This window comes from Rutidosis leptorrhynchoides, chromosome 7 (genome assembly GCF_046630445.1).
Source record: "Rutidosis leptorrhynchoides isolate AG116_Rl617_1_P2 chromosome 7, CSIRO_AGI_Rlap_v1, whole genome shotgun sequence".
Taxonomy (NCBI): domain Eukaryota; kingdom Viridiplantae; phylum Streptophyta; class Magnoliopsida; order Asterales; family Asteraceae; genus Rutidosis; species Rutidosis leptorrhynchoides.
Window position 1 is genome coordinate 300,392,501 of NC_092339.1, and position 12,325 is coordinate 300,404,825.

At 37.2% G+C, this 12,325-nt stretch overlaps 1 protein-coding gene across 1 annotated transcript; it reads right to left on the reverse strand.

The window, feature by feature from the left end:
• Positions 1-5,238: 5,238 nt before the first annotated feature.
• LOC139860107 (uncharacterized) lies at positions 5,239-12,048 on the reverse strand. The gene is made up of 5 exons (XM_071848881.1): positions 10,971-12,048; positions 10,462-10,733; positions 9,691-9,799; positions 9,003-9,130; positions 5,239-5,535 (listed from the first exon to the last, which is right to left on the reverse strand). Exons 1-5 carry the CDS (start codon positions 12,046-12,048, stop codon positions 5,239-5,241), a joined length of 1,884 nt encoding a protein of 627 aa, XP_071704982.1.
• Positions 12,049-12,325: the final 277 nt, after the last annotated feature.

The window sequence follows — 12,325 nt, forward strand, 5'->3', positions numbered from 1 at the left end:
TCCTTCATTTGGAATGTTGTTCTGGCGTATGGAACGCCGTTCCCATGGTATGGAACGTCGTTCTTGGTCAGATTTTAGCACTTTGCAGTTTTCTTGATCTTTTTCACACACTTTGGCCAAATTTGCACCAATTTCATACCCAAGACTGCAATCATGCCTAGAACGTGAGTTTTCCCAATTCTTCACTTTTAAGCATAAAGAAGATCAAATCTGAGTAAAACGAGGTAGATATTATGTTAAGAAACGTAGTGTAAATGAGAAATATCAAACCTCCTACATTTGAACCTTGCTTGTCCTCAAGCAAGCATAACAACAAACAAGACTTGGAGAAAATGCCTCTAGCAAATAATAGCATGCTAATGATTAAAGCCAAAGTGCAAGAATTGAGCAATAAGGGATACCTCTATGAATATGCACCTTGAAGGCTTAAACGATCTCCAAAGACTTGTGCTCTCCAAGGATCAAGCATAAACATCTTCTTCTTTCAAACACTTTTCAAAACTCAAGCTTTCATGAACACAAACAACTTCAATCTTCAAACATCCTCAAAATTATCGCAATTCAAGCCTAAACTAAACATATTCACATCTCAATAATCCATAATCAAACAAACAAACTACTTTGTTCCCTAGAAAGGCTTCAAATACAAATATTCGCAAGATTACACAATTTAGATTAAAATGAATCAAGAATCAAACTTTTTAGTGCAAACCTTCATAGGAGCATTCTCCAAACCTTAAAACATCAAGCTTCACCTCCACCATCTAACTCTCCTCATCAATAAACCATGAACTACCCACAAGCTTCACTTTGGTGAAAAGAGCGCCAATTTTCATGAGTCACCCAAGGAAAAGGTTAGTCTTAGGGAAAACACGGCTTATAGAAAACTGTTTTTGCTTTTAAGAACAGGAAAACAAGTCAAGTTGTTAAGCAAGACGAGTTTTCCGGAATTTTATGGTTTTAAAGCTTTGTGCATTCGAAGCCATCCCGGTTTTGGGATAACCGCACGGATAGCTATTGTCCCGGTATATCACAAAAGTGAACTACCTCCCGGTATTGAAGTCGATGAGACAATAACTATCTTGGGCTCATAAAGGCGATGTGCATACAAGCCACCCCGGTGGTGGAATGACTGCATGGGTAGTTTCCCACCCCATATACAAACTATTCGGCATCAATAGCGATGAGAAAGCAACTACCTTGGGTGTGAGCGTTTATGGTCTAGGGCAAAACGACACTTGAAAGACTTTGCTTTCAAATTTTGGTCTCTTTGATTCTTTGCTTAACTTGGAAGACTTTACTTCCAAGCATTGGAAGACTTTACTTCCAACAATGGGAGGACTCGATTCTCTCGAAAGTGCCAAAGTTTGAAGCTTTTAAAGACACTTAGCTACTTTCCCATATAACAAGCTTTTATGCTTATGTTGAGAAAATGTATGAAGTAGATACTACCCTTCCGTTAATTACAAGAACATTGTGCCATAGCTTTTGGCTATGATGTGTGTTGTCGCACGAAGCCATTGCTCCTAAAAAGGATAGCACTTTTTGAAGCTCGGTGGCTCCTCTTCCCTCAGTATGATACATCGGTGTGAAACATCATGAAATGATGAATCAACCAATGTCAATATAAAATGATGTGGATTAGGAAATATTCCACACCAAGTACCACGGCATTCGGAAGACTTGACTTCCTTAAAATGGATGGACTTGACTCATCCGGAAGTGTTAAAGCTTGATGCTTTAAACACTTGGTTTTTGAAACAATGAAAGAATTTACTTCCCAAAATACCCGTTTATTACCATTTTGTTGTTAATAATTTGTGATATTGTAATGGTAAAAACTTGTTCCAAAAACTTGTCAAAAATGCAAGTTTGATCATTTTTTAAGGTGTATGTGACATGTTTTATCCAAAAAGTTTTAAAATGGCCCGAATTTTAACTCTCCCCTACATTTACTGTAATGCAATGCATTCATTGCATTTAAATGAAGAAATGAGTAAAATACAGGGACATTTTGAAATAGATTAGAGAATAGAAGAGAAAGAGAAACCGGGAATAGATTAAATGATCTTTGTTGTCGCCATTCGGAAAAACTTAGTCACCGATTCACCTGCATGTTGATGAGTTTGACACCTGAACTTAATGCCAGGCTTGGATTAATCATCACACATATTCTATCTCTAAGAACTACAAACAAACTATAATGTTGCAAACAACCACAAGCATACATAACAATATCTACAAGCGCCATCAAATTATTACATACGAAAGTGTGATACCGTACGAGAGTAGCAACAAAAGCATACTACCTCGCATCAAATCATCAATTCATTGCTTGTCACACACAATCATTAAATTATTTCAAATTACATGCCAAATTTATCAAATTGTTTCACAAACCATGATAAAAGTTAATTACCAATTACCCACTTCGTGTCGGGGCTCCAAATTCTTCCCAACGCACCACCGACTTGTTCGAACCTTCCATCAAGATATGCCCTTCTTTGTAATCCTTGACACCGAATCGCGTCACCGGGAGCCTATTTAAACCATTCAAGTCGATCTTTAAAAACTTGGCTATGCGGGTTTAAAAGTGACCACCAACACTTGGGAGTGTAGATTTCTCACTGGTTTCATCAAAAAGATAAATTGCAAGGACATTAGGGAGCCTATGGTTGCACCTAAGTTTAAGGCTCAAGAGTGAGGTAGACACTTGGTTGGAGGGTGTAAACTCGGTCCTACTAATCTTATAACAAACCCTTTTTGGGTCAAACTCACTTGGATTGAAAGTTTTACACTTTTTCCGAGTACATGAAAGTGATATCGGGCGAGGCATCATTGTAAAGGTCTAGACATGCCATAAATTGGCCCATGCTTAGCCGCCATTCTTCCTCCTAACCTAAATGCAAGGTAGGCATCTAGCCTTGGGGTACTGACATTAAAATTAACCCTCAAGGTTGTTAGAAACTCTTGGGTTAGCAAAAGGTAGACATCCTCATGGATATTAAGTAGTGGCTCCCATGGGCACATGATTTTGTGATAGTGCTTAACCTTATACGCATCCCTGATCTCACTACCCATTCCCGCTAAATCTAAAGGTGCCCAATCAATGTACTTGTATGGACTAATCGGCATACAAATCCTATTTAACATTCGAGACCTAAGAGTCTCATCTTGAAGAATTACTCGCAACCACTCATTGATTTGGATTTCGGTTGATCTTGCGTGGCCTTTTCCTTTTTCAATTACCTGAGATAAACAACAAACCACAAATAACAAATACGTTTGCATAACATTAGCACAATTCAACTTTTCCACATATAAAATGGGGTATGGAACGCCTTTCCATAAGGTGGAACGTCGTTCCATAAATAGGAATGTGGTTCTTAATCCCACAATGTCGTTCTTTCATAAAACAGGAATGTCGTTCCTCAAAAAGGAACGTCGTTCCTCAAACAGCCTAGGAAAGTTCCTCTGATCAAATTTTAAAGCAAGAACGTTGTTCCACTATAGCAGAACATCGTTCCTGGCCAGAAATAGCAGTTTTTCAGAATTTCACCCAAGCTAAGCACAATCTAACTCATTCACAAACTGTTTTTGGCATTTTCAGATTACCCAAATGCATGAATGCAACTAAATGCTAATGCAAGCTAACAAAATGCAATATCATACAATCCTAAATGCAATGCAATCTTACATGAACAATTATACACAAATGTGATCAATTTTTGGTCCCGGGTCTATCACTTGACCCGTTTTAAGCATAAAGGTGTCACTTTGGGTAAAGCTTAACGTCATCAAGCTCGAAAGCATTGAATTCATCAAAGTAAGGTCTCAATCGGTGCCCATTCACCTTAAACGTATCATTATCTCCATACAATTCCACATAACCCGTTGGGTAAGCCTTTTTGATAACATAAGGACTGGTCCATTTTGACTTTAGCTTCCCGGGTGAAAATTTAAATTGAGAATTAAACACTAGAACCATGCATTTGGGTAAAACTCCTTAGTTCCTTTAAGTCGGGTATCATGCCATCTTTTAGTCTTCTCCTTGTATGTCAAGGAGTTCTCGTAATCCCCCAACCTAAGTTCTTCTAATTTATGCATTTGCATGACCCATTTCTCCCCCGCTTGATCTAAGTCTAGGTTTACTTACTTTAACGCCCAATAGGCTCTATGTTCAACCTCTACCGGCAGGTGACATGCCTTACCATAAACTAATCGAAAGGGTGTTGTACCTATTGGTGTCTTGAATGCGCTCCTAAATGCCCATAAGGCATCGTCAAGTTTGGTTGACCACACCTGATGGTTATTGTTGACCATCTTTTCTAGAATCGTCTTTAATGCCCGGTTCATATTCTCCACTTGACCACTCGTTTGAGGGTGGTATGGGGTTGAGAACCGGTGCATCACACCATACTTTTCTAACACTTACTCCAAAAGATTATTAGAAAAATGCGTGCCTTTATCCGAGAATCAACACCTTAGGAACTCCAAATCTAGCAAACAGACCCTTTAAGAACTTAATCACCACCCACGTGTCATTGGTGGGCAAAGCTTTTACTTCGGCCCATTTTGACACATAGTCAACCGCTACCAAAATGTAAAAACATTTATTTGAATTTGGGAAAGGTCCCATAAAATCTATAACCCACACGTTAAATATCTCACAAATTTGGATCCCGGTTTGGGGCATTTCATCCCTTTTAAAAATTGACCCGGACCTTTGACAAGAATCACACCTTTTTGACCAACTCATGGGCGACTTTGAATATCATGGGCCAATAAAACTCGGAATTAAACACTTTTTTCGCGATGTGATTCGGCCCAAAATGTCCTCTCGTTGGCCCATGATGACAAGCTCTCAAAATATCCCGGGCCTCTTGTCCATAGACACACCTTCGGATTACTTGATCCGCCCCTATGCGGAACAAGTCCGGTTCTTCCTAAAACAATACTTCAAGTCATTGAAACACTTTTTCTTTTGTTGATACGAAAATCCCCTTTGAATCACCTTTGAGGCTATGTAATTAGCAAAATTTTCAAACTACGGGATTTCATTACCAAGGTCAACTCGCATTAGGTGTTCAACCGGGAAAGCGTCCCGGATTTTGGATTCATCCAAAGAATGCAATTCGGGGTTGCCTAACCTTGAAAAATGGTCGGCGGGCACATTCTCGACTCCCTTTTTATCTTTTATCTCAGTGTCAAATTCTTGTAAAAGCAAAACCCACCGAATTAATCGGTGTTTTGTTTTTGAAAAAGATATTTAAGGGCGGGGTGGTCCGTGTAAACAATAGTTTTTGAAAGCACAAGGTAAGACCGAAATTTGTCAAACGCAAATACTACCACGAGAAGCTCGTTCTCGGTGGTTGTATAATTCAATTGGGCCCCATTCAACATTTTGCTCACGTGATAGATAGGCCTAAAATGTTGGTCAACCCTTTGACCAAGAACCACACCAAGTACAAAGTCACTTGCATCGCACATTAACTCAAAATCCTTGTCCCAAACCGGAGAGATTATGTCACACCCCTAAATAGGGCCTGGGGTATTTGTGACTAATTATATCAAATCACAGTTGTATAAACGAGAACGACTCTATATGAGACGTTTTGAATAAAACATTCGTTAATAAAATAGCGAAAGCATTAAAAGTTTTTACATCAAATCCAAACCGAAATAGTATTAGTTTTAACATGCAAAGTAAATGTAATGAAATGAAGACTCCATGCAGCAGCATTCAATTCATCATGTAGCATTCATAGCAATCACCTTATTCGTCACCTGAGATAAAACATGCTTAAAGTGTCAACCAAAAAGGTTGAGTGAGATTCATAGGTTTATATAATATGCATTAGACCACAAGATTTAGTTTAAAGCTGATTGATACCAATTATATCAATCTAAAAAGAGTTGCTGCAGTTTGTAATATCGCTACTAGAAAAAAGTTTACCGCGCGACACCTTGAATAGTCAGTGTCAGTTGAATCATTATTATGTAACCAAAGACCATCAGTCAAATAGTTAGAGACGTCACACTCAGTAGCGCTACTCACAATAACTAAGTTTGCATCTTATACCTCAGCAATTAACGATATTACGGTGGGGATTTGCATGACAAAGCACGACAACACAATAACATTTTAGTACTTGTGTCTAAACGTAAAACAGTTATAAAGCAAGCATGTGTCTCACCCCAAAAGTTATAAACAGTTAAGTAAACAGTAAAAGTGAGGCTATGAAAATCACCTTAAATAGCAGTTGAAGTATTCCACGCAAGAAGGAAAGTCAAGAAAGTAAGTGATCTGGATATCAACCTAGAGGTATAATGTTTGATTAGTTAATATCTAACTTGACATAAAATGTGTTTATTAATATAGCAACTATATTGACAGTGACGGTTTTCGAGAAAAGTTCTTATTTCTCAAAAGTTTCTATTTTTGGAAACCTACTATTTATGGAAAGCTTCCACTTATAGTAAGATTCTAGTTTAAGAATGTTCGGGTTATAATTCTTAACAAAGATGTTATACAATCTAGCCCAAACTTCGTCGCTAACATGCAAGTCACTCGAATGATCTATTGTTACCGAGCGGCCTAGGATCTCTTGACCAGAATCTAAGTCTTGGCATTCGAGATCCACAAGTGTCCCATAATGGTAACAAGGATCACCCTAGGCCACAAGTAGCGGTGATGTTTGTAGTCTTTGTACGCTATCTTTAATTATAACCTTCTTATGTGCGTATATACATATATATTCATTAATTCGATTTTAATTATAATTCCTATATATCAATTCATAAAAATACTTTTATAATTTTTAGTAACATATATTACTAATTATAACATGTTATTTATTTTTATTTTAATTGCATATAATTTATAGCATTATTTACATGTTTCGGTAAAAAAAATTAATAAACCGAAGTAAATAGTTAAAAGTAAAAAGTAAAAAGTCAAAAGTAAGAAAAGAATACTTACTAGTAGTAATTCTTCAAAGAGAGAATGAGAGAAATTTTGGTGTGACTTTGAATGAGAAATGAGGGGTATTTATACTTGAAAAAAATTAGGTAAAAAGAATAAAATAATTAAAAGAAAAAATTATTTTAATTCTTAATGGGATTTTAATAATTAAAAGTATTTAAATGTTAAGTCATGAGTCATCTACAAAATAAAATAATAAAAGTAGTAGAGCATTATAACTTTAAAATAAAAAGTATTTTTAAAAAAAAAAAAATTTTATTAATAAATACGAATTTTTGTAAAATATTAAATAATTTCAGTATTTTACATTTTTAATACATAATTATGATTTATTTCCGTATTATATATATGTTAATTAAAAATTACGATTTTAATTTAATTATGATTATTACTTATGGTTTTTATTAGGTTTACTAATGTTATTACATTTTTTTTAATTGTATTTATTATATTAAAAGTAATATAAAGTTTAGATAAATTAAATTATGTCAAATTATATAAATTAATATTATATAATTTATTTAAGCGTACGTTATTGACAAAAAATTTATATTCGGTCAATGTTTAATTGTATATAACAACCCTTAATAAATATAGTCAGGCAGATAACCCTAGGGTTAATTCAGTAAATTTAGAAGTCAAAAAGTGAGGGTTGTTATAGTGCCTCCCCGTTAATAAAAACTTCGTCCCGAAGTTTTAGGTAGACTTCTCGGATGCATCAGCGGTTGAGAAGAGATGGGGATATTTCTGTTTCATTTGGTCTTCACGTTCCCAGGTATACTCGGGGCCACGTCATGAATTCTAACGGATCTTAACAATAGGTATGGTTCTTTGTTTCAAGCATTTAGCAGATCGGTCCATGACTTCTACGGGTTCCTCTATGAAGTGCATTTTATCATCAATGCGAATGTCATCCAAAGGAATAACGTGAGTGTCATCAGCGAGACACTTTTTAAGATTCGAGACATGAAATACGTCGTGTACGCTGTTAAGTTCAGCAGGTAATTCTAATCGATAAGCCACGGGTCTGATTCTTTCAGTAATCTTGAAGGGTCCAACAAAACAGGGACTTAGTTTGCTTCGTTTACCAAAACGAACGATGCCTTTCTAAGGGGATACTTTCAACATGACTTTGTCACCAACTTGGAATTCCAAATCTTTCCGACCTTTATTAGCATAGCTCTTTTGTCGGCTGCGGGCAGTTTCTATTCGTTTTTTAATCTGAACTATCTTTTCGGTTGTCTCGTGTATGATTTTGAGGACCGGTTAACTGTCTGTCCTCTAATTCATCCCAGCACAGTGGGGATCTACATTTTCATCCGTATAAAGCCTCAAAAGGTGCAGCCTTAATACTTGAGTGGTAACTATTATTGTAAGAGAATTCAACCAAAGGCAAATGTCTATCCCAGCCTTTGTCGAAGTCGATAACACAAGCGCGAAGCATATCTTCCAACGTTTGAATGGTTCGTTCACTTTGACCATCGGTTTGCGGATGATAAGCAGTACTCATGTCGAGTTGAGTTCCAAGAGCAGTTTGTAAGTATTTCAAGAATCTGGAAGTGAATCGACTGTCACGATCAGAAATGATAGAAATAGGAACTCCATGACGTGAGACAATCTCCTTAAGATAAAGTTGCGACAATTTCTCCATTTTGTCAGTTTCTTTGATCGGTAAGAAATGAGCAGATTTAGTAAGACGATCTACTATGACCCATATAGTATCATTGCCACTAGAAGTCTTGGGCAATTTAGTAATAAAGTCCATAGCGATACATTCCCACTTCCACTGCGGAATATCCGGTTGTTATAGTAAACCAGACGGCTTTTGATGCTCAGCCTTAACTTTTAAACAAGTAAGACAATTGCTCACATATTCAATAATATCAGATTTCAGATTAGGCCACCAATAAAATTCTTTCACATCGTGATACATCTTACTAGAGCCTGGGTGAATAGAATATCTAGTCTTATGTGCTTCATCCAAGACTAGCTTTCGCAGATTTCTGAATTGAGGAACCCAGATACGGTTGTTGTAGTACCATGTTCCGTTCTCCTTGATTTGTAATTGGTTTTCAAATCCTGAAGGTCCTTCATGTTTGATATTTTCTTGCTTTATAGCTTCTAGTTGTGCTTCTCGAATTTTAGCTGCCAGATTTGTTTGAATGATCATATTCAAAGCTCACACTCGGATAGGCTTGACTCGATCCTTTCGACTGAGTGCATCAGCAACAACATTTGCCTTACCAGGATGGTACTTGAGTTCACAGTTGTAGTCATTTAGTAATTCAACCCAATGTCTTTGTCTCATGTTCAGTTACTTTTGATCAAAGATGTACTGGAGACTCTTATGATCGGTAAATATGGTAAATTTGATTCCATAAAGATAGTGTCGCCATATCTTTAATGCGAATACTACATCTCCTAGTTCCAAGTCATGGGTAGTATAGTTCTTCTCATGCTTCTTTAATTGTCTGGATGCATATGCAATGACTTTCTGGCGTTGCATTAACACACACCCAAAACCTTGGTTTGAAGCATCACAATAGACTACGAAGTCTTAAGTTCCGTCGGGTAGTGATAAGATTCCTGTTCAATAGACCACTCAAACTTCTTATCCTTATGAGTCAACTTGGTGAGTGGTTTGGCAAGAATGGAGAAATCTTTTATAAATCTCCGATAGTAACCGGCAAGTCCTAGGAACTGACGAATGTGTTTCGCGTTCTTAGGTGTTTCCCAGTTCTGAATAGCCGAGATCTTCACGGGGTCGACATGTATTCCATCACTGTCAACTACATGTCCCAAAAACTGAACAGTCTTTAACCAAAATTCACACTTGGAGAACTTAGCATTCAACTGTTCCTTCTTTAGTAATTCCAGAATTTGTCAGAGGTGTTGTTCGTGTTCTTTCTCACTCTTAGAGTAGATGAGAATATCGTCGATGAAAACAATCACAAACTTATCGAGATAAGGCTTGCATACACGGTTCATGAGATCCATGAACACAGCAGGAGCATTAGTTAACCCAAAGGGCATTACCAAAAATTCGTAATGTCCGTAACGAGTTCGGAAGGCAGTCTTGGAAACATCAGATTCCTTAACTTTAAGTTGATGATATCCAGATCTCAGGTTGATATTGGAATAGATGCTTGATCCTTGTAACTGATCAAACAAGTCATCGATTCTAGGGAGAGGATAACGATTCTTGACGTCAACTTGTTTAGTTCACGATAGTTGATACACATCCTCATTGAACCATCTTTCTTTTTGACGAACAATATAGGTGCTCCCCACGGTGATGAGCTAGGACGAATGAATCCTTTCTCCAGAAGCTCTTGTAGTTGAATAGATAGCTCTTTCATTTCTGATGGAGCTAGCCGGTATGGTGCCTTTGCAATAGGTGCATCACCGGGGATCAAATCGATTTGAAACTCAACTTGTCTTTGTGGTGGAAGACCAGGGAGTTCATTAGGAAATACTTCAGGAAAGTCTTTAACAACAGGAACGTCTTCAATACGCCATTCATCTGGCTTGACTTCCTTTATGTGAGCCAAAATAGCTTGACATCCTTTCATAAGGTACTTTCGGGTTTTGATGCATGAGATAAGATTAAGTTTGGAACCACTCTTATCTCCTTGGATAACAAGAATTTCACCAGTTTCTAGAGGAATATTAATTGTCTTATCAAAACACTGGATACCCACTTTCATCGGGGATAACCAATTCATCCCTAAGACTACATCAAAGCTTCCTAGTTCAATAGGCAATAAGTCAACCTTGAAGGTTTTATTGGCTAGAGTCAGATTACATTCCTTGTAGATCCGGTCAACTTTTATAAATTTCCCGTTGGCCATTTCTACAAGATACTTAGTGTCTAAGTTTTGAGGTTTCTCGTCAAATAAGGCACAAAATTCAGTAGACACACAACTTCTATCAGCACCAGTATCGAATAAAATAGAAGCATAGCATTTGTTGATAAGAAATGTACCAGCAATGACGTCATCGTCGTCCCTAGCTTCTTCAGCAGTCATGAGGAATGCTCTTCCCTTAGCATTACCAGTTGTTGGAGTATTGTTTTTAGGGCAGTTGGTTTTGTAATGCCCCTTTTCCCCACAACCGAAACAAGTAGGCACGGTTTGATTTCTATTTGTAGTAGACAGACCAACCTTGCAATTCTTGGCTGAGTGACCAATCTTCTTACATTTTCCGCACACAGCAGTGCAAAACCCATAATGATGCCTATCACAGCGATTACATAGCGGCTTTGTTCCAATATAACCACTTTTTGTAGTATCACCAACCTTCTTGTTTGAATTCTGACCTGTACCTTGAGTAGGCTCGAACTTTATTTTGTTATCAGTAGCCTTCACTTCGGTCTGTTTTTCCTTGGCATTTCTTCTCGCAGCCATAACCAGATTTTGAGTCATCAACATCGTAGCCTCGATAGTTTCTTTACCCGCAGCTATAACATTCCCCTGAATCTGAGGAGGAAGACCGATGATATACTTTTCAATCTTCTTACTTTCAGGAGTAACCATACTAGGGCATAGAGCAGCTAGCTCCAGAAATCGGTTGCTGTATTCTTCAACTTCAAGATTTTTCATCCTTAACTCCCAAAATTCGACTTTAAATTTCTGGACTTGATTCCTGGGACAATACTTACCAGCCAGCATGATTTTTAATGTTTCCCATGGTATAGCTAGGGTAGCAGTCCATCCAACTGTACCAGCATATGCAGTCCACCAAGTTAAAGCTCCACCAGATAGATTTCCAGTAGCATACTTGACCTTGTCAGCTTCACCGCAGTTACACAAACGAAACACAGATTCCATCTTTTCGAACCAGTGGTTTAGTTCAATTGGTCCTTCGGTTCCTTTATAGCTTGGTGGCTTACAATTCATAAATTCTTTATGTGAGCATGAATTCGGGGAGTTTCGGTTTCCGTTATTGTTGTTTTGATTATTGTTGCTGCCTTGAGCGGCAACAAGGAGTTGTTGAAATTGCTCATTTTTGAGAGTAACGTTAGGAGATTTGATGTTGTTACTTGGTTGTTGTTCTTCAGCCATTGTTCTTCAATACATAATTATAGTATTAGTTGAAGAGTTATGGTGCAATAATTATAATTTGTAATTATCATCAATAATAATCACATAATCACACACATATGGCAAGATAAGTCAATACATATAAAAACAACCACTTAACTTGTTATTAACAACGAATGGATAAATCATCCTTACTACACATAGAAGGAAATGAGAAGTACGGTAGACAATGCCTTTACATAAATGAAATAGACATAATGGACGAAACGAAAATCCTGAGGATTGTCAGTTCTTCTTT

Excerpts from the sequence above, each read along its gene's own strand:
- LOC139860107 (XM_071848881.1), bottom strand. The coding sequence starts at position 12,048 with ATGGCTGAAGAACAACAACCAAGTAACAACATCAAATCTCCTAACGTT. Across the intron at positions 10,734-10,970 it reads CGACGATGACGTCATTGCTG|GAAGCTTTGATGTAGTCTTA; the intron begins GTACATTTCTTA and ends CTATTGAACTAG. Across the intron at positions 5,536-9,002 it reads ACTACAACAACCGTATCTGG|GGGTGTGACATAATCTCTCC; the intron begins GTTCCTCAATTC and ends GGCCCTATTTAG.